The sequence below is a fragment of the Triticum urartu genome, chromosome 5A (genome assembly GCF_056163025.1).
Source record: "Triticum urartu cultivar PI428250 chromosome 5A, HENAU_Tu73, whole genome shotgun sequence".
NCBI lineage: Eukaryota > Viridiplantae > Streptophyta > Magnoliopsida > Poales > Poaceae > Triticum > Triticum urartu.
In genome coordinates this window covers 76,433,627-76,455,612 of record NC_141877.1, presented here as the reverse complement: position 1 = coordinate 76,455,612, position 21,986 = coordinate 76,433,627, and the positions used below count along the sequence as shown (strand labels likewise).

The 21,986-nt window shown below is 46.5% G+C and overlaps 2 protein-coding genes and 1 long non-coding RNA gene across 6 annotated transcripts; 2 read left to right on the top strand and 1 right to left on the bottom strand.

Moving 5' to 3' along the window:
• Positions 1 to 930: 930 nt before the first annotated feature.
• On the top strand, positions 931 to 8,628 carry LOC125507935 (wall-associated receptor kinase-like 14). 4 transcript variants are annotated; one of them, XM_048672464.2, is made up of 4 exons: positions 1,772 to 1,884; positions 3,545 to 4,481; positions 6,968 to 7,009; positions 7,301 to 8,628. In XM_048672464.2, exons 2-4 carry the CDS (start codon positions 3,659 to 3,661, stop codon positions 8,533 to 8,535), a joined length of 2,100 nt encoding a protein of 699 aa, XP_048528421.2. In that variant the 5' UTR covers positions 1,772 to 1,884; positions 3,545 to 3,658; the 3' UTR covers positions 8,536 to 8,628. The 4 variants fall into 4 exon arrangements, with proteins under 4 accessions (XP_048528423.2, XP_048528424.2, XP_048528421.2 ...); XM_048672465.2 differs by having other exon boundaries at positions 1,773 to 1,884; positions 7,304 to 8,628; XM_048672466.2 differs by lacking the exon at positions 3,545 to 4,481 and having other exon boundaries at positions 931 to 1,884.
• A 378-nt stretch (positions 8,629 to 9,006) lies between these two features.
• Positions 9,007 to 9,537, top strand: LOC147970325 (uncharacterized). Its single transcript, XR_015604016.1, has 2 exons — positions 9,007 to 9,276; positions 9,363 to 9,537. It is a non-coding gene; the product is annotated as an uncharacterized LOC147970325 (long non-coding RNA).
• On the bottom strand, positions 9,402 to 11,329 carry LOC125506788 (octanoyltransferase LIP2p2, chloroplastic). The gene is made up of 4 exons (XM_048671497.2): positions 10,925 to 11,329; positions 10,356 to 10,632; positions 9,922 to 10,072; positions 9,402 to 9,833 (listed from the first exon to the last, which is right to left on the bottom strand). The coding sequence occupies exons 1-4, from the start codon at positions 11,101 to 11,103 to the stop codon at positions 9,550 to 9,552; spliced, it is 891 nt and encodes a 296-aa protein (XP_048527454.2). The 5' UTR covers positions 11,104 to 11,329; the 3' UTR covers positions 9,402 to 9,549.
• Positions 11,330 to 21,986: the final 10,657 nt, after the last annotated feature.

The window sequence follows — 21,986 nt, the reverse complement described above, 5'->3', positions numbered from 1 at the left end:
GCCGCGGAAACACCTCTGCTCCTCTCCACGCGCGCGACCGAGCGGAGCGCCTCTGTGCCTAGCGCGCATTTGCACCGCCTCCACCTCCTCCTATAAATCATCGATGGCGAAGGCGTCGAACAATGTAGCCTCCGCCGCCATCCTGCACCCTGACCGCCAACGTCACGCCATCGTCGCCGCTACCACCAGGACGGCGTCCCGGATCTCTCCGACTATCAACACCATCTGGTGCCCCGTTCCGACTCCCCCAGCACCAAATATCTGAAGAATAATCATCGGGAAATTACCGGGATCTGCGCACCACACATTGTCGTCGCACCATCTCACCAACAAATCGCCGAGGGGAGCTTGGGTTGGTCGCCACGAAAGGATAAGGCGAAATGAGAGAATGGGTGAGATGAGAGGGGAGTGACAGCTGTCGGTGAGGGGAAGGGAAAAAACCGTTTGTTCGCTTCCAACTTCCCATTGAACGATGCCAAGAGTTGACGTGAAGCTAACTTTGCATCAAGATCCGTGTTGAAAATCCGACGGCAGTTAACGTGTTCGACAGCCAAATTATTAGGGATTCCGAAAAGAAAAATGTGATCCAAAGAAGGCCTTAGTCTTTTAGAATTATTTTTTTAACAAGTCGCTTCTGAAAATGATCTTCGATATTTTCTTTCCAGTCTCTATTATGAAATTTTGGGTAATGGGTGGGAATAAGGAAATGTTTGCATGGAGCCCACGACAGAGCCAAAAGATGTGTATATTCAAGCTCATTTGCGTGCCACACTAAATAGTTGAAAATCAACTTTGTGCTACTGATACAGGGCCCACTACATGGCGTGCTAGTGATAATAATAGTCAAAAGAGAATCGACTCTAAATAATTTTGAAGAAGATATGAAGAAAATGTTAACAGTACTCATGACTGTTCTGCTTGACCATTTTGTCCCGACTAGTCGAGCTCACCTACAACCCCATTCAAACAAGCAACAGCATCACCTACCAAAATCTCTCTCTACCTCTCTCCCTGAAATTTTGTGAGCTCTAGTACAATCTCCAGGTACATACGAGATGCGCCGTCTCGTCGTCCTGCTCCTTACTGTCTTGCTCCCCCATGAAAACAGCTGCTCCGCCGCCGCAGCTTCCGGCGGCGGTATCCAGTGCAGCCGCCGGTGCGGCAGCACCATCGTCCCTTACCCTTTTGGCTTCTCCCCCGGCTGCCCCATCCCGCTGTCCTGCGACGCCAGCATATCCACGCCGATCCTCGGTCGCAGCGGCACGACCATCCACTCCTTCAACTCCACCACCTCGACCATCGTCGTCTCCCTCCCGCCATCGTGCACTCGCAGCGTCCCCGACGCCAAGAAGGCGCTCTCCGGCGCCAACTACGGCGTCTCGTCCCACACCGGTCTGTTCCTCCGCGGCGGCTGCCGCGAGATCAACGCGTCGGGCGCCGAATGCAGCGTGCCCGCGAGCGTCATGTCCAGGCTTCTCCGCACAGCGCAGTGTGTCGGCAACGACACCTCCGTGACGTGCTTTGCCTCTTCTCCGATGAACAGCACGGCGGTGGCGGCGCCCGCGCCCGCGCCGGCACCGGCCTTGAAGTCCGCTTATCCCAACCAGTTCTTGCGCTGGGAGAAAGTGGAGGCCTTTCGGTGCGGCGACGCGCTGACGGCGGCGCTGTATGGGGACACGGACACGGTACTGTCGCTGGAGTTCGGCGTGGCGGAGCTGGGCTGGTGGGTCAATGGGACGTGCGCCGGCAGCGGCGAGCTTTGCGCGGCGAACGCGACTTGCACCGACGTAGACACGCCGAGCGGGAAGAAAGGACACCGGTGCGCATGCCAGGCGGGGATGAACGGCGATGGCTTCTTGGCCGGCGACGGATGCCACTACCTAGGTGAGTCATGACCACTTGTGACTTGGTGGGTAGACCACCCTAAAGTTTCTCCTCAAATCTTGACCCCTAAAATTTCTCCTCAATTTTTTTTCGAAACTTCTCCTCAAATCTTTTTTTTATCTCTCCTCAAATCTTAACCCAACGTGCACCGATATAGACACGCCGAGTTAAAAAAAAGTGGCGAGGTAACTAAACCCTCAAATTTAACCACTCAAATCCAAATTGTTCATAAATATCGCATTTAGGACAAAAGTTTGAAACCAGATTAAGACCGGATATTGCATTATTTTACATTGTGTGTTTGCACCGCCTCTGCCTCCTCCCATCAATCATCGACGACGACTGCGTCAAACACCATAACCTCTGTCGCCAACACCATGCCATTGATGCCGCTACCACCAGGGTGGCGTCCCGGACCTCGCCGGCCATCAACACCATCTAGAGCCCCGTTTTGCCTCCCCGACACCAAATATTTGACGAAAAATCGCCGGGAAGTAACCGAGATCCACCGCACCATCTCACCGGCAAAACACCGAGCAGAGCTTGGGTTGGTTGCCGCGGGAGGGTAAGGGGAAATGAGAGAATGGGTGAGGTGAGAGGGGAGTGACGGCTATCGGTGAGGAGAAGGAAGAAAACCCATTCGTTCGGTTCTCACTTCCCAACGAACGATGCCAAGAGCTGACGTGAAGCTAACTTTGCATTAAGGTCCATGCTGAAAATCCGACAGCAGTTAATGCGTTCGACGAACATATTTTTTTATTTTTTATATTTTTAAAACTAGAGACGGATAGATTTTTAATGATTTCGAAAAGAAAATGTGATTTGAAGGAGGCCTTTATCTTTTAGGGAATTCTAGAAAGGACGTCATGAAAATATGCAGACTACTCAAATTCAAATTAATCAACACTAATCGTCCACCATATGATAGATTTCAGCTGGCAAATACGTCTACTTCTGAAAACGATTTTTGATATTTTTTTCCAGTCTCTATTATGAAATTTTGGTTAATAGACGGGAATACAAAAATATTTGCATGGAGCCCACGACAGAGTCAAAAGATGTACTCCCTCTGTAAACTAATATAAAAGTGTTTAGATCACTACTTTAGTATTCTAAACGCTTTTATATTAATTTATGGAGGGAGTACTCCTTTAGTGATCTAAGGCTAGTTGTAATGGGAGTATCATAGCTAGTATCATGCATGCAAATTAGGCAAATTTGATGATGTGTCATAGAATTAAATGAAGAAAGAGAGAGTTGAATATCATATCATAATACCGTATCATAATAAATGCTACACTAGTATGTGTCATGCATGACAATAAATAAAATGCTATATGATACTAATATATGATACCACGCATTAGAAAGGTAGTATCATACACTAGTATCATATGCATGATACTAGTATATGATACTCCCCATTACAACCAACCAGCCTAAACGCTCTTATATTTCTTTACGGGGGAGTACTATATATTCAAACTCATTTATGTGCCACACTAAATAGTTGAAAATCAACTTTGTGCTACTGATACAGGGCCCACTACATGGCGTGCTAGTGATAATAATAGTCAAAAGAGAATCGACTCTAAATAATTTTGAAAAAGATATGAAGAAAATGTTACTAACAATATTCATGACTGTTCCCCTTGACCAGTTTGTCCCGACTAGTCGAGCTCACCTACAACCCATTCAAGCAAGCAACTGCACCTACCAAAATCTCTCTCTCTCCCTAAATTGCAAGCTCAAGTTGGTCTACAATCTCTACGAGATGCGCCGTCTTGTCGTCCTGCTCCTTGCCGTCTTGCTCCCCCATGAAACCAGCTGCTCCGCCGCCGCAGCTTCCGGCGGCGGTAGCCAGTGCAGCCGCCGGTGCGGCACCACCACCGTCCCTTACCCTTTTGGCTTCTCCCCCGGCTGCCCCATCCGGCTGTCCTGCGACGCCAGCGTATCCACGGCGACCCTCCCATACATAGGAGAGAACGGCACCACGTACCGCGTGATATCCTTCAACTCCACCACCTCCACCGTCGTTGTCGGCCTCTCGCCGTCGTGCAGCCGCAGCGTCCCCGAGGCCCGGAGGGCGCTCTCCGGGGGCAACTACGGCGTGTCGTCTCGCACGGGCCTTTTCCTCCGCGGCGGCTGCAGCGGGGTCAACGCGTCGGCGGGCGGCGGATGCAGCGTGCCCGTGGACGTCATGTCCAGGCTGCTCCGCACGGCGCAGTGCGCCGGCCTCGGCAACGACACCTCGCCCGCCGCGGTGGCGTGCGTCGCTTCCGCCCCGCCAAACTCCACCGCGGCGGTGCGTGGCCAGTTTCTGCTGTGGGAGAAGGTCGAGAAGCGAAAGTGCGGCGACGTGCTGACCTCCACGGTGTTCGTGGTCACGGCGGAGGGGACGGCTACGCTGGAGTTCGGCGTGGCCGAGCTCGGCTGGTGGCTCAACGGGACGTGCGGCGCCGGCGGGGGCGAGCGTTGCGCGGCGAACGCGTCGTGCACCGACGTACGAACGCCTAGCGGGGAGACGGGGCACCGGTGCGGGTGCGTGGCGGGGATGGAGGGCGACGGCTTCTTGGCCGGCGACGGATGCTACCTCGGTGAGTCTTTGACTTCGTACCTGTGAATGCTTCCAAAAATTTCCGATATACTCAAGGCCACACGGATCAGGCCACGATGTATCTCGGGCTCTGTTACTGGGTGGGCCCCGGTGCCGCTGCGCGCCACGTCAGCTGCACCCACAAGTCGTGCCTGCGGTCTATCCTGCGCGACATAATCCAATCTCACTAGTTCACACGGCAACTCAAACTAGACGGCTACTCCACTTTCTTAGGCCTCATTCGGTTTGGAGGATTTTCGTAGAAAAAATATAGGAATAAGGATTCCAAAGAAAAATTTTCTATATATGCATTCGGTTTGTAGAAAATGCGTGCAGGAATTTCGTAGGAATACTACTCATTTCCCGTGTTTTTGGAGGAAACTACACATCCAGTCAAAGCTCATTTTACGCGTAGGAACGAGGCAAGTCAATTCCTTAGGATGGCAAGTGCCATCCTATCATATTCCTATACTACTCCTAATCCCTACGTTTTGATTTCCTCCAAACCGAATGAGCCCTTAAAAGGACAACGCATTTTTTGCGGGTTGTCTGGGCATATTCAACGCTGACCCATAAATTCGCTTCAGCATTATAGATGGTCAGTCCATAAACACTGATATCAAAGACGCTATCCAATGTTAAACGCATGCATTTCAAACAATTTTTTAACTAACCGGACGAATTCATTCAAACAATTTGATATTTATCAAAATTCGAATAGAAAATAGCATAAATAATCCATACATAGCATGTAAATTAAGTCTACTACAACAATGTCTCAAATTCGATGAGATTAACTCGATGTCCAACAAGTTTTTCATCAATGGATCATGTCATCCCACACATACTGTCTTTTTTTATGCGAGAACATACTAACCCTTCAGCTTCATCCAACAGTGTGTGTATGTAAATGATCGTCAATCTGTCCTATGGTACATCATGGTAGCACATGCGGGCTACATGATGTGTAGACGAAGATTGAGTGAAGGAATTATTTAAACAAGTTAAGCAAGAAGAAGCAAAATTTATGATCTCCTCCTCTACTGCATGCAAGGGTAAGAATGGGCGGAGTGGAAGCGGATGGGACTGAGAGGGGAAATTTAGTGGGCCTTGGGCTTTATCTCCACTTTGCGGGAGAAATCACGTCCAGACCAATACATACCCGTGATGGATGGCTAACACGTCCGGACCGCGCGGTCCAGATGATTGCGGGTGGTTTAAGGATCGACATTGAAGATGCCCTAATCTCTTCTTTGAATTTCTTTTGTAAATCTTAAGAAAATTGCCATCATCACGTACATGACCATTGTTATGTAGGGGGTGTTTGACTCCAGACCATAGGTTGCCACAACTCAACTTAGACAAGTTTGACAAAGTTAAGTGTGTGTTTGATTCTAGCCACAACTAAGGTAAGAATTGTTTTAATGAGCATTAAGCTTCACGTGTCATAGATACAAAAATTGTGACAAGATTTTCTAAAGCAAGCCAAAGTATGACCAAGAATTTAAGCAATACAAGTAAGGCAAGCGTGTCAAAATAATGTGGCAATACATAATAAAGATAGTTACAATCCAAACATGCCCATAATCTATGAACCAAAAGTTGCCTAGCATTTTCACTAAAATGCACCAATTAGGAAATGTGCAATTTTAGACCTAATAGTGTTTCAACGGGGTGGGGAGAGAGAGGGGGGGGGGGGGGGTGATCGGTCAAAATGAACACTCTTCTCTTATACTTGCGTACTCCCTCCGTTTCAAAATAGTTTAAGCTTTAGTTTTGTCCTGATGTTATGCAAACAGAAAGTATGGTTTTACTCTTTTTTCTCATGTCTTATTAAACCCTTCTTTTCACTCTTTGGATCATAACCAAATAAAATTTCTTGAGTTGTCGAAATAACTTTCTAATAAAAAAATCTACAGCATAAAATAAATGAAAATATATGTTAGGTTGAAGCTAATTTAGTGTTGTAGATGCTGGTATATTTTTTCATAAAATTGGTTAAACTTCAATTTTTTGACTTAGAATAAACCTAAAATTTCAAGTATTTTGGAACAGATGGAGTACAATATAACTTTTGTCTAGACAACATTAATATTACTAGGAGTTAATTCGGGGGGAAATTTGATATTTGAAGACTCAGGAAAACGTTAGCACTAGCACTGTCGGGATATATAAGGTGTATTTTGACACTGGGATATTTTGTCAGTAGTTACAGCAACAAAGTTACAAAAAAAATGAAATCCAACAATAGCAATTTAGTGTCACAAAAGTAGACATAATGGAGTGCCTGGGCCCGCCATCTCTCTGATTTCACATGTGTAGACCTTGTGCAGAGCTTTGAACATGAGACTTTCAAAGATGTTGACATGATTATGACAAACAGGAATCGCCTAAGGCAAAAAATGGCTGGATCCGAACTCTTCTGGCCCAGAATATAAATGATGATAGCTACATACTGATGCAACGCTTTTTGTTTTTCCTGTGCAGCTAAGCGGGGTTTCAAGAAGAACGTGGCTTTCATCGCTGCAGGTAAAAATGTTTCCTGACCTGACTAACTACGTACACGGCGCCGTGTAAGAGCGTTGGGTCAAGACGCGTCTGGTCAAGGCCGTTCTTGACTGCTGACCTGGCTAACTAGAAACAGTTAGAAAAGCTGAAAGGGGAAATGGGAAAGGAAATGTTGAATTTGGTTCGAAGAATTCTACTGCTTAGCTTGACCAAGACAAGAATCTCATTCACAACTAGAGAAGTGCATTTCTGAATAAAATTAAGATACTAACTTCAGTAACTTGGGCTGTCGCTGACGATGTATGTGAACAGCAGGTGTGGTGGTGGGCGTGGCGGCGGCGGCCGGCGTGCTCCTGCTGCTATGCTGGGCACGACGCCGGCGCTCTGTCGGCAAGGGGCGGCAGGGCTCAAGCCGGCTCGCGGCGATGCGGCTGCTGTCGGAGGCGGCGACGTCGAGCGGCGTGCCGGTGTACTCGTACAACGAGGTGGCGCGCGCGACCAACTCCTTCTCCGACACGCACCGCCTCGGCACGGGCGCCTACGGCACGGTCTACGTCGGCCGGCTCCCGGCGAACTCGACGGCGCTCGTGGCCATCAAGCGCCTCCGGTGCCGCCTCGACGACCACGACGACGGCGGCGGCAGGGCGGTGGCGCTGCTCCTCAACGAGATCAGGCTCATCTCCTCGCTCAGCCACCCCAACCTGGTCCGCCTCCTCGGCTGCTGCCTCGACCGCGGCGAGCAGATCCTCGTCTACGAGCTCGTGCCCAACGGCACCCTCTCCCACCACCTCCACGGCAACGGCGACGGCGACTCCACGCTGCCGTGGCGCGCGCGGCTCGGCGTCGCGGCGGGCACGGCGGCCGCCATCGCGTACCTGCACGCCGCGCGCCCGCCCATCTTCCACCGCGACGTCAAGTCCGGCAACATCCTCCTCGGCGCTGACCTCCGCGCCAAGCTCGCCGACTTCGGCCTCTCCCGCGCCGCCCGGGGCGCCGAGGACGCGTCGCGCTCGCACGTCTCCACCGCGCCGCAGGGCACGCCGGGGTACGTCGACCCGGAGTACCACCAGAGCTTCCACCTCTCCGACAAGAGCGACGTCTACAGCTTCGGCGTCGTGCTGCTCGAGCTCATCACCGCCATGAAGGTCGTCGACTTCGCCCGGCCGGCCAACGAGGTCAACCTGGCATGCCTCGCGCTCGACCGGATCGGCAAGGGGAGAGTCGAGGAGATCGTCGACCCGGCGCTCCTCCGCCACGGCGAGGAGTGGGTCATGGAGTCGGTCCGGCACGTCAGCGAGCTCGCCTTCCAGTGCCTGGCGTTCGACAAGGACGTCCGGCCGTCCATGAGCGAGGTGGCCGCCGAGCTGTGCCGGATCAGGGACGCCGCCCCAGACTCCGGCATGACGGACCTCGTCGCCGACGTGGGACTCAATGGACCAGACACCACCACGGCAAAGAAAGCCCGGTCGCCGGTGTCGGTGCAGGAGGTTTGGGTCAGCGACCGGAGCTCGCAATCGACCAACGGCTCCATGCCACGCTTTCCATAGCCAAGTTATATCCCACGTGCACCCAACATAGATGAAAATGTAACTTAAAAACAATTTTTGGGGGTGAAGTTTTCCATGGTGAAGATTGTTGTACCTGTACAGTCGCACACATGTATTACCAGCACAAGAACAACTCACAGGTTCGAAGGGGAAACAGCACCATAGAAATCAGCAACTTAGGTTTGACCAACGCGACAAGATTGCCACAAGAGCACAAACTTTGGTTTGATCATCATCGCAACAAGATCAGCACAAGAGCACAGACAGAGTTGTTCCCATCCGAACCATATTCGCCGCAGCATTGGAAATACCCAGCAATACTTTTACAAGTGAATCATATTCGCCGCAGCATTGGGAATACCCAACAGTTTTACAAGCTACAGAATCGCACAACTTATCCGGACTTCGTTTCCTCCACCAACCGCGCCGGGCCACATAGAGCTTATCCACACTTTTGTTGTTCCTATAAATGCTGAACCCATGGAGAGCGAAAGAGGCACACTAGCTAGCCCAGAACAGCACACTGCACTTGCCAACAGGGGCTCAGCGATTCATCTGAAGAAGAAGAAGAATACAGGATGTGCTACAAGGTGGAGTGCGACAAATGCGGCAAGATCACCTGGAAGGGGTGCGGCAAGCATGTCGCGTCCGTCTACGAAGACATCGAGAAAGGAAAGCACTGCACCTGCAAGGCGTGGCCGGGTGTTGACACGGAAGGGTCGTCCTCGAACACCAAAGAAGGTGACGTGCTTTTGCTTGAATCTTTTTCATCTGTCCAGGATCGCAAGACAGATTTACTGAGAATGCTTCCCGGGCTGTGCTTGCAGGTGGAGGAAAAGCTTGAGTTCTTGCACAAGGATCACTAGTTTTGCAACTACTGGACTGAAGGAGACTGCAGTTTTGAATAAAAGCTTGCCTCTGCTATCTGCTCTGTATTTGTTTCTGGCTTCTTCGCTGAAGTCACTTTTGATGGTATAATAAAACATTCTGCAGTTGATTGATTGTCTTATCTAGCTAAAGATGCAAATCAGGGCTAGGTTCCAGAGAGAGTTGGAAAAACTCAGCAAACTCTTTAATCAATGATTCATAAGCTGTATCCATTAGTTCTGCATCGTTAAGTTCTCTACCGTTGGAAGCCATCTGGAATATCCGCTTGATGCTCCCAACACTGCGGCCCTTTATGCCGCAGGGAACAATGTGTTGAAAAGGGGTTAGGTCAGTTGTGACATTTAGCGCTAGACCATGATATACTATCCATCGTGTGCACATAATTCCAATAGCTGCAACTTTCTGCTCACCTGGAGAGGAAACAGAGTGTACAAGTTAAGAAAGATACGTGATAACATGATAAAACGCTTTGCAGTATCCAAAAGGACAGTAACATACCAACCCAGACACCGGTGAGGCCTTCTATTCTTGATGCCTTAATAGAGAATGCAGACTGAAGGGCACGAATGATCACATCTTCAAGTGACCTTTGGTACCAGACAAGATCCTTCTTCTGATACCGCAAATTGATAATCGGGTACAGAACAAGCTAAGCAAGCAAAAGAATTGACTTTAAGAAAATATAGTGTTAAGCTACAAAAAAACATGAATAACTGAGATTTTGTGTTCAATATTTCAAAAGTCAGCAAGTTTGTTCTTATTTGAGAATTTTCACAGGTTGATCTAACCAAAAAGGTTATTGAAAACCTTATTTGTTCATTATTTACTTCCCTTTGAAGCTTAGGTTACTTAAGATTTAACTACCTTGAAGCAGAAAATAAAATTGGATACAGTTTCAGACCCACAATACAGCTAATATAACTAGCAAATACCTGTCCAGGACCATGATATGTCACCTGCCCAGCACGATCAATACGATGAATCTCAATAGGAGAATCTTCTATATTGAAATTGAGGTACTTCTCATCGTTGCCGTTGCCCAATGTATAAACTGGTGGATGTTGCAATGCGATTAAGGTGTCCGAGTGATCTTCATCTGTGTCGGTGTCGATGCCTACCAACGCTTTCCTCCTCTCAACAATGGACTTCTGCCAACCCCACGAATCAACATAAGGAACTATCTGCCGATGGAGATCAAAGAGCTCACACCTGTTGAATACAAAGAATGTCATTCGCCACGACAAAAAGGCTGACATGCTACAGCAGTGCTCACAGCTTCAGTTCAGGTGGTAATGCAGACGGCAAGCCTATGATTACACAAATTATTTGGAGCTACCTAGCCTGTAAATTCATCATGATGAATAAGCTTTAGTTACTTCAAATTACTACTAGTCACTGACGTATCTCTTCGTAGCTGAGACTGATTTAAATTGTTGGCACGGCCTCTGAATAAAACTATAATCGCAGCAATTAAAATTCGCGAGTCGAGATTCGAGAGTACCTCCTGCCAACGCGAGCGGCACCGGTGACTGGGGCCGCGTCGGTCGCCGCGGCGGCGATACGGCCGGAGCAGCAGCCTTCGACGAGGCCCAGCCTTCCCCCTCGGGAGCGCGCGGAGGAGCCCCTGGCTGCGGCCGTGAAGGGCGGGACGCCGTGGCAGAACGGGGCGGAGACCGCCATGGCTGCAGGAACCGTGCTCTCGACTCTGGCTGGAGCGGAACCGAGTCCGCGAGGGCTGGACTTGTGCGCCGGCGCGCGGCGGAGTCGCCGAGGAGGAGGAAACCTGGCCGGCCGGCCTGCCTGGATTGGATGGGCGCGAATCGAATCGCACGGCCCAACGGCAACGCCGAGATCACACTGATTTTTTATTTATTTTTTGACGTTCAGATCACACTGATTTAACAGAGTCTGTTTGATAGTAGTACTTGTCACGCATAAACTTTACCTGGTGAGGAATTGATTTTTTTTTTCTCGCGAAGAAAGGAATTGACTGCTTTTTAGTAGTTTTTTTCTATAGAGAGAGGATTTTTAGGACTAGTTCTTTTTATAGCAATGAAAACACTTTCATTAATTCAGGGATAAAAACAATCTCTGGCGGCGTCGGCTAATCTAGCCCTGTCGCTGCCTTTGTTAAGAGCATCTCCCATAGATAATAGATGATGTATATTATAAAAACCCGCCTTTCACAGCATGAAGGCCAAAACGATGCTTCCGCAGATAATATAGATGTAAAAAAAATTACTTCAAGCTTTCTCTAAATGCAAAATAGATCACTTGGTGATGCAACGGCTGTCCGAGTAAATCTCGAGTAAACCAGAGCAGTCGCGAGGAACCTTCCCACGCCGCGCCTGACCATCCCCTCCGTCGCCCGTCACCGCCGGTCCCATGCATGCCTTCTCTGACCCAACGGACGCCAAAGCAGCTTTGATTTTCCTCGCGATGGCCGCCTCTGTGTATGTTGTCAGTCTCGCTGTCGCCGCCATGCATTTCCCAAATCGACGCGAACAATTTGTAGCCCCTCGTCCCCTTCCCTCCCCCCCCCCCCCCACCCCCGCCGTCGCCTCCGAAATGGAACCGCCAGCGAGGAAGAAGGCAGCCGCGACCAACTACGAGGTGGTGGCTCAAAGCAGCCGTCACTCGACCTCGCCGCATTTTCGTCCCGAGCGAAGAAGACGAAGGTGACTGCGGCGGTTGCTGTTGTCGCTTCCTCGTTGGTGTCGTCGATAGGTGCTGCTTCGTGTGCAACTGCTGTTGCCGTGCCTCCTCCCACACCACCTCCCGTCCCATTGCCGGCCGTGGAGCGGCTGATGTATTTTACATCACCTATTGAAGCACTAGCTATTGGTGATGTATTTTACATCATCCGTTAAAGTTGAAGATTTTTAGTAATGAAAAATACCACTTTTTGGTGATGTATATTTTACTCTAATAATAATTTGATGATGTAAAACGCATCATATCTATTGGAGATGCTCCTCTACATTCAGACCTCTCTCCTCATGGATCACTTTCACTGAAGATAAAGAAAAGACATCTCGTTTTATTATCTCCTCAACCAGCTCCCCAGGTACTCCTCCTTCAGGTGATTCAACGTAGCTATACAATCAGTAGAGACAATTAATTTATTGCGTGCTAAAGCCATAGCTAAATCAGTAGAGAGATAATTGATTTCTAGGACTAGGTGAGGAAATTGATGGCGGCTGCACGACACCAACTAAACTGAGCTGGGGCTGGGGCTGGGCCAGGGGCGCGCGCGTCACTTCTTCGTGGGACGGACGACGGAGGGACGGCCGGGGCCCGGTCCAGCCTGTCGGCGTTACCGGCCCACGCTTTTGCGCGACAGCCCGATTAACGCCGCCCCGCACATCGCGCGTCCGCTTTCACGCGCACAGCCCCAGATCGGGGAGCTCTAACTGCCGCCGCGGGCCCGGCGAGCAGACGGCTCAGGACGGGAGGGCTGGTCCTGGAGTCCCACCGGCGCATGCGTCGCCGGGCGGATTAACTGCGCCGTGTGGCGCAGGTGGCGCAGGTTTTGTTTGCTTGTTTTGAAACTCACACGCAACTCGTGCAGGCCTGCCCGTCATCGGGATGCGGCAGGGGAATCGCACGCCCACATCTTGTTTTGAAAGGTTTTTTTACAGGGATATTTCGAACGAGAATTGCTACGCCGAGCTTCGTGGAGGCCTCCTTTCGATAAATTCAAAATTCATATTTGTTACATCTCTAAAAATTGGAAAAAAATACAGATATATATAGAGACATAATGTACATGTGTGTAAATTTTTAGGACAAAATACGTTAAAACTAGGGCTATGAAAAAAAATTCCAAGACTTTTCAACACATGATACTGTTCATCCTCAAAGTTCGGAATTTTTGTCTTTTTGTACAGGCCGCATTTCAAGGTATTTCATCCTGAATTTTCATACATATATATGTTCCATCCTTGTATACTTGCTATTTTCAGTTTTTTTGGAACCGATAAGTTTGAAATTTTTATTTTTTTTAAATAAAGGGCTAAATGGAGCCCGGTCACCAAAATGCCCTACTATGTTTCGAAAGGTATTCTCATAGCATTTTCAAGTGATTGAGTTCTATAACAATAGTGGTATACATCAATACAAAGTAAAAGCAAAGTGGATATACATTTTACAAGTCTACGAAAAAAAATCATAAGTGAGAATCAATCAGTGGTTGTATGGTTACGAAGGCGGTGGTACCCTTAGCCCATGAGAAACAAAATCACTCAAATTTTAGTAGGTGTTTATGCGTGTGCGGGCACGTGTGTGCATCTATGTTGTAAATGGTGTTTTAAAAAAAAATCATAGATGAAACGACGTTGAAGGGAAAAATAATAAGAGTCAATAAAGGTTTACAGGCAAAATTGAGAAGAGAGTTAAAACTGTTGAGGGAAAATCATAACTAAGTTACTAACGGGTTAGAGGCAAAATTGTGAAGTGAGTGAAAACTATTGAGTGGGAGCTAAACCTAGTTTTAAAGTGGATTTACAAGTCTACATAAATCCATTAGAATAAAATCACACTTATATAGAGGATCCATCGGCCATATTAATTGGGTTGTTGTTTTTCTTCTTTATCTGTAAATACACCTTTCCTATTTCAATGAAGATCATTATAGCTCTAGAACAATGCCTTTCGTACTTTAATATTCATTTGGTTGAATTCTTGTGCTCGTGGTAAAAAAACCTTGTCAATCCATTCTCTACAATCATCTTTTCTTTCTCTCTCACCCGTTTTTTTGTGTGGCAACAAGCGAGGAAAACCAATATAAGATGGGACAGCAGGTCGCCAAACCGCCGAGAGGAAATTCCTCCTCGCAAGACAAATTGATGATGGATTAATACTAAGAATGCCCACCAACAATTGGCGATAATGTTAGGTTTCAAAGACTCAAAAATTGGTTGTGTGCATCTACTAATAGTGGGGCGTGGTGGCATTCCGTATTATCAAGTTTGTAGGTGTCAGTGGTAACTTCAGATTGTTTGATGTATGTCTTTGCTAGGCCTTTGTTGAATAATTTAATAAGATGATTGTGTGCATCTATTGACGAAGAGGGGGGGGGGGGGTCAACCTCCTTTTCAAAAAAAGAAAATAAAAATGTTTCAAAGACTCAATAATGTTGATGTAGCAATTCGATAGGACGAGATACGTAAAAGTATTTGTTGAATAGAACACGCTAGTGAATTGACGCGGTGGATCCCATAGCAAGGAAGAAAGAAGGGCAACCCTAAGAAGAGAGAAGCAATGCAATCTAGTGCAGAGTATCTAATCCCGAGCTCAAATGCTCTCTTATGAATAATAGTGCCTGAAAAATTGTAAGGAAATTCGAAGAAATCTGAATTTTACTGTGGCAACTTTGACTATTTCTTTGTGTGCTTGCATAGTTTTATCACAAAATGACATTCGTCGAAGTGTTGGCAAAGAAAAAACAATGATGCTAAAAAGGCTATTTTTGAAAGCATTTTGGAGTGTTGATTTTGTGTTTTTTGCCATGGCTTCCACGAATATCATTTCGTGATGAAAAGTTTCAAACACTCAAATCATTTGTCAAAGTTTACCTAAAAGAAATCAGATTTTTTTATTGTTCATCCTGAAGCTCAATGAGCTCACGAGCATAAGAAGACTTTCTTGCAACATAGAAAAACTTTAGGAAGGTATAATCAGACTGCGAAATTTGGAGAAACTGGAGGTGACATCAGATGTATGTGAAAGGATGTCTACAAATGACAAATCCGTGAGCCGACATCCGTGAAAAGAATGAGTCATGTTCATGAGTTGAGCCACGGAATCAAAACTCTACGGCCTGGAATTACATAATAGAGTGTTGTTATTTGTTGTTTTAGATAACTATATTTGATATTGTTGTGGCACCCAAAAATTGAAATAGTCGTTTTACAAAACCTAAGCATATGTTATTAAATTGTTTTTCAACGTGTTTTTACTATTATGTAGTAATATTTTAATTTGTATTTCAATAAAGAAATGTGTAGAGTTCTGCAACTGAAAATCCAATTGTGCGAAGAACCACAAACCTTTATATGTGAATACTAAGAGCTTGCAAAATGAAAGTCCAAACTAGCTAGATTTTATGTTAAAAAAATTCCACTTGTCAATCAAAATAGGACAGGGGAGGCGGTTTGGTGTGTAAACCTAGATGGGTTTTTGGAGAGATTGGTTGAGAAGACAATGCTCGGCACCAATATGGTGTGGCATACACATTGTAACATCCCAAATTTTCAATTTAGAATGTTATACATAGATCATTCAGGCATATCATATGTTATTGCATTTCACTTCTCGATCCTCGAAAACCTAAGCAACTCAAGGACCCTCGGAGAGAGTTGGGGATTTCTTTGTTTTCATATTTGAATTTTATCAAATATTGAAACGAGGATTTTGGTTTTAATTATTTTTCTCTCCGAAAATATTTCATATTAAAATATATGAGAGGAGATAATATGAATTCTCCAAAATAAATAAAATATTGGAGGAAAAATATTAAAATCAAATATTTGATTTTATCCGGAGTTTATTGCTCTTTTATTTGAATTAGAAAAATTGCATGTTTTTCAAAGTGGCATTTTAGGGCCAAGAAAATGTTCATCTTGTTCTAAATATTTTATTTAGATGGTAAAAATTTGTTTTGGCATTTTTAGTTTTTTATTTTATTTTTTAGGATTTATTTAAGTTCCGACGAAATTATTTTAAAAAAAATATCTCAGCGACCGACTGGGCCGAAGCCCAGCCGAGCCGGCCCGCTAGCCCGCGCTGCCGTCTCCCTCCAGGAGACCGCGCGAGCGCCGCCGCCGCCCGACGCCGAGGCCGGCCGGGACTCCGTCTCCCGCGCCGCTTGCCCCTTCCCCAAGCAGCCCCCCTTCTTAAAATACCCACCACCGGACCCTCCCCCCACACCACCAACCCCGCCGCCACCAGCGCACCCCGCCACCGTGGCCTTTGTCGCGCCGCGCCGCCGCCTCTGCAGCGCCACCGCCGCCTCCCGCACACCCCGCCGCCGCAGCCCCGCCTCACCGGAGCCGCCCCGCCTCGCTGGAGGTATAAGCCTTGCCGCCGTTCGGTTTTAAAAAAACGATCATGTTTTTTTAGAAACCCTAGTTCATTTTTTTAGATCGGTTCGCCGGTTTTTCTCGGTTTAGTTACTTTGCAGACGTTCGTCCGTACGTTCGTTTTAACGAACGACTTTCGCTCGTTAGTTACAGACAACGAACGTTCATTTGTTAACCTGTTCCTCAGTTTTCTTTTTCTCGGATTTTCCGCGATTATTTCAATCGCGATTTCTGATCCGATTTTCGTTTCAGTTTATCTTTTCGCTCGTTTATCAGAATCAGGCGATTCAAGCGCCTAGATCTTCGTCTCGAAACCCTCTTTCTGTTTAATCAACTTGAACAAGATTTTGGTACTGTAAAATTTGACCTTAGTCTAGATTAGTAAACGGATCTTGTTTCTTTCGCAGTTTGAGTTTCGTTGCTCCGTTTGATTTGATTCTTTTCGCAAACCGGAGTTCTTAAGTTGAACTTTCTGGTTAGATCTTCTTATTTGAGATTTATCCGTGTTTCTTTGCTTGATTGCTTATGTATGCTATTGTTTGTTTGCGATAGAACATCCGGAGTGCGAAGCATGCTACTACGAGTCCCTAGGTTTTGCGGATCGTCAACAAGGCAAGTAACACTTTGATCATACCCCTTTATCACCCAGTTTTTATGCATTAGTTCCAATCCTCAAACATTGCATGATTAGGATGTGATTAACATGTGGGTTGGGAAGTAGTTGATGAGGTAGAACCTATTGCCCTGTTATATTCAAACCCTGGGAGTTACTTCTACGCATTGCTTATATTGCTATGCTATGCTCGTAGACGTGGTTTGGGTGAGTGAAATCCATGACAGATGTGAGATTGTTAATTAATGGTTCAACTTAAGGTGGCAACTTGAATACACATCTGGGTGGATTGTTTGTTGGGCACCTGGGGAATCCAGTGTTGTCCTAGGATATCCCGGAGTACCCGTGTGATCATCCTAAGGCCCGCCACCCAGGCTCAAAGGGAACTGAGATATTTTCATGCTAGAAACTTCCGTGTGTAGCCACAAGCTATTATGGGCTCTAGCATAGTTGAGTAAGTTGCGTGAAGCTCCCGAAGAGGTGGATCAGCAGGTAGAGGGATGTAGGTTGGTATGGTCTGCCCGGAGTAATGAGTTAATGCTTCTGAAAGATTGTGTCTCGGTCATCTGTTTCTCAAACACCATGAAGTGCGAGAAATCCAACGAAGGAGATCGAGTCTTGTGGGGAAAAGTGTGCAAACCTCTACAGAGTGTATAAACTAATCATGATTAGCTGTGTCCCCGGTTATGGACATCTTGAGTATCTAGTACTTGGAGTATCCTAAGTATCTCATCACTATAAATAATATTGTTGGGTTGTTAATTACTTTAATTGGGATTGAGTTGGAGAACCTTCACAATGATGTTTCAACTACCATGATAGTTAAATAAAATCTATTCCTTTGTTGTAGGGAAAAATTGGCTTTTCGCAAAAACTATAACCATAGAGCTTTCCACCAGCCAAATATGCATGTAGTGATATCATTATTCTGTTCTTGCTCTACTGTGTTATTTTGCCAGCATATTCCATGTGCTGACCCATTTTCGGACTGCAACGTATTATGTTGCAGACTTTTCAGACGAGGAATAAGGTTCGTTAGGTTGTTGCCGTGCAGCTCAGCTATGCCGTTGGAGTTGATGGACTCACTTTATCTTCCAAGCCTTCCGCTGTTATCGTATTAGATGGCCTTGAACCATATTTATTGTAATAAGTTCTCTTTTGAGACATTAGATGTAATAAGTGTGTGATTGCTACTCCGCTATAAATCCTCGAGTACTGTGTGTGTCAGCATTACCGATCCAGGGATGACACTAAAGCACAGAGACTTGACCGTTTGAGGTCGGGTCGCTACAAGATGGTATCAGAGCACACGCTGAGTGTAGGACACGACCACTAAGCTAAAACCCTAGATCACTATTCTCTTCTCATTTCTAACTCCTCTCCATTTTCTACTCTTTAGGATGGCGGACGCAAGGAACAAGTTTGCACAACCGGATGAAGAAGCACATTTTGGACGACACTTGAAGGAAGTCACTAGGTACCTAAACATTAGAATACCAATCTTCACCAGGACTTACAACGCCACATTACCAGAAGAGGAGCGATGGATGATTCAAGTTCAAGTGCCAGGAAGGACATTCACGCCAGTCACTAAACCCATAGAGTTTTTGTTTGATGCACCAACCTGGAGTCTAGGAAAGAGTATGGCAGCTCACATCACCATGGGACGCATTGGAGAAGTTTACCATAAGGAGCTTAAGGATACTATCTACCAGATTTGTGGGCGCCGAGATGAGCAATGGGAGAAGATCAGCACCAGGAATCATAACTGTGTAATCTAGATTATTGACTCTAGTGCAAGTGGGAGACTGAAGGAAATATGCCCTAGAGGCAATAATAAAGTTATTATTTATTTCCTTATATATCATGATAAAATTTTATTATTCATGCTAGAATTGTATTAAACCGGAAACATGATACATGTGTGAATACATAGACAAAGAGAGTGTCACTAGTATGCCTCTACTAGACTAGCTTGTTAATCAAAGATGGTTATGTTTCCTAACCATGGACAAAGAGTTGTCATTTGATTAACAGGATCACATCATTAGTTGAATGATCTGATTGACATGACCCATTCCATTAGCTTAGCACCCGATCGTTTAGTATGTTGCTATTGCTTTCTTCATAACTTATACATGTTCCTATGACTATGAGATTATGCAACTCCCGTTTGCCAGAGGAACACTTTGTGTGCTACCAAACGTCACAACGTAACTGGGTGATTATAAAGGAGCTCTACAGGTGTCTCCAAAGGTACATGTTGGGTTGGCGTATTTCGAGATTAGGATTTGTCACTCCGATTGTCGGAGAGGTATCTCTGGGCCCTCTCGGTAATGCACATCACTTAAGCCTTGCAAGCATTGCAACTAATGAATTAGTTGCGGGATGATGTATTACAGAACGAGTAAAGAGACTTGCCAGTAACGAGATTGAACTAGGTATGGGATACCGACGATCAAATCTCGGGCAAGTAGAATACCGATGACAAAGGGAACAACATATGTTGTTATGCGGTCTGACCGATAAAAGATCTTCGTAGAATATGTAGGAGCCAATATGAGCATCCAGGTTCTGCTATTGGTTATTGACTGGAGACGTGTCTCGGTCATGTCTACATTGTTCTGGAACCCGTAGGGTCCGCACGCTTAAGGTTACGATGACAGTTATATTATGAGTTTATGCATTTTGATGTACCGAAGGTTGTTCGGAGTCCCGGATGTGATCTCGGACATGACGAGGAGTCTCAAAATGGTCGAGACATAAAGATTGATATATTGGAAGCCTATGTTTGGATATCGGAAGTGTTCCGGGTGAAATCGGGATTTTACCGGAGTACCGGGAGGTTACCGGAACCCCCGGGAGCTATATGGGCCTAAGTGGGCCTTAGTGGAAAAGAGAAGGGGCAGCCCAAGATGGGCCGCGCGCCCCTCCCCTCCCTTGGTCCGAATAGGACAAGGAGAGGGGGCCGGCCCCCCTCTCTCTTTTCCCCCCTCCGCGAATCCTATTCCAACTAGGATTGGGGGGGGGGGAGAATCCTACTCCCAGAGGGAGTAGGACTCCTCCTGGCGCGCCTCTCCTAGGCCGGCCGCACCCTCCCCTTGAGCCTTTATATACGGAGGCAGGGGCACCCCAGAGAAACACAAGTTGATCCACGTGATCATATTCTTAGCCATGTGCGGTGCCCCCTTCCACCATAGTCCTCGATAATATTGTAGCGGTGCTTAGGCGAAGCCCTGCTGCAGTAGTTCATCAAGATCGTCACCACGCCGTCGTGCTGACGGAACTCTTCCCCGACACTTTGCTGGATCGGAGTCCGGGGATCGTCATCGAGCTGAACGTGTGCTAGAACTCGGAGGTGCCGTAGTTTCGGTGCTTGATCGGTCGGGCCATGGAGACGTACGACTACATCAACCAAACACTTCCGTTGTCGATCTACAAGGGTACGTAGATCATACTCTCCCCTCTCGTTGCTATGCATCACCATGATCTTGCGTGAGCGTAGGAAATTTTTTGAAATTACTACGAAACCCAACAGTGATATCAGAGCATAGGTTTTATATGTTGATGTTATATGCACGAGTAGAACACAAGTGAGTTGTGGACGATATAAGTCATACTGCTTACCAGCATGTCATACTTTGGTTCAGCGGTATTGTTGGACGAAGCGGCCCGGACCGACATTACGCGTACGCTTACGCGAGACCGGTTCTCCCGACGTGCTTTGCACATAGGTGGCTTGCGGGTGACAGTTTCTCCAACTTTAGTTGAACTGAGTGTGGCTATGCCCGGTCTTTGCGAAGGTTAAAACAGCATCAACTTGACAAACTATCGTTGTGGTTTTTGATGCGTAGGTAAGATTGGTTCTTGCTTAAGCCCGTAGCAGCCACGTAAAACATGCAACAACAAAGTAGAGGACGTCTAACTTGTTTTTGCAGGGCATGTTGTGATGTGATATGGTCAAGACATGATGCTAAATTTTATTGTATGAGATGATCATGTTTTGTAACCGAGTTATCGGCAACTGGCAGGAGCCATATGGTTGTCGCTTTATTGTATGCAATGCAATCACGCTTTAATGCTTTACTTTATCACTAAGCGGTAGCGATAGTCGTGGAAGCATAAGATTGGCGAGACGACAACGATGCTACGATGGAGATCAAGGTGTCGCGCCGGTGACGATGGTGATCATGACGGTGCTTCGGAGATGGAGATCACAAGCACAAGATGATGATGGCCATATCATATCACTTATATTGATTGCATTTGATGTTTATCTTTTATGCATCTTATCTTGCTTTGATTGACGGTAGCATTATAAGATGATCTCTCACTAAATTATCAAGAAGTGTTCTCCCTGAGTATGCACCATTGCGAAAGTTCTTCGTGCTGAGACACCACATGATGATCGGGTGTGATAGGCTCCACGTTCAAATACAACGGGTGCAAAACAGTTGCACACGCGGAATACTCAGGTTATACTTGACGAGCCAAGCATATACAGATATGGCCTCGGAACACGGAGACCGAAAGGTCGAGCGTGAATCATATAGTAGATATGATCAACATAGTGATGTTCACCAATGAAACTACTCCATCTCACGTGATGATCGGACATGGTTTAGTTGATTTGGATCACGTAATCACTTAGAGGATTAGAGTGATATCTATCTAAGTGGGAGTTCTTTAAGTAATATGATTAATTGAACCTAAATTTATCATGAACTTAGTACCTGATAGTATCTTGCTTGTTTATGTATGATTGTAGATAAATGGCCCATGCTGTTTTTCCGTTGAATTTTAATGCGTTCCTTGAGAAAGCAAAGTTGAAAGATGATGGTAGCAATTACACGGACTGGGTCCGTAAC

What these genes read in the sequence shown, in the direction of transcription:
- LOC125506788 (XM_048671497.2), bottom strand. Translation starts at nt 11,103, where the DNA reads ATGGCGGTCTCCGCCCCGTTCTGCCACGGCGTCCCGCCCTTCACGGCC. An exon ending in GCCGCTCGCGTTGGCAGGAG is followed by an intron (nt 10,633 to 10,924) that starts GTACTCTCGAAT and finishes TGTATTCAACAG; the next exon opens with GTGTGAGCTCTTTGATCTCC. An exon ending in CATATCATGGTCCTGGACAG is followed by an intron (nt 10,073 to 10,355) that starts GTATTTGCTAGT and finishes TTGCTTGCTTAG; the next exon opens with CTTGTTCTGTACCCGATTAT.
- LOC125507935 (XM_048672466.2), top strand. Translation starts at nt 1,056, where the DNA reads ATGCGCCGTCTCGTCGTCCTGCTCCTTACTGTCTTGCTCCCCCATGAA. An exon ending in CGACGGATGCCACTACCTAG is followed by an intron (nt 1,885 to 6,967) that starts GTGAGTCATGAC and finishes TTTCCTGTGCAG; the next exon opens with CTAAGCGGGGTTTCAAGAAG. An exon ending in CGTGGCTTTCATCGCTGCAG is followed by an intron (nt 7,010 to 7,300) that starts GTAAAAATGTTT and finishes GTATGTGAACAG; the next exon opens with CAGGTGTGGTGGTGGGCGTG.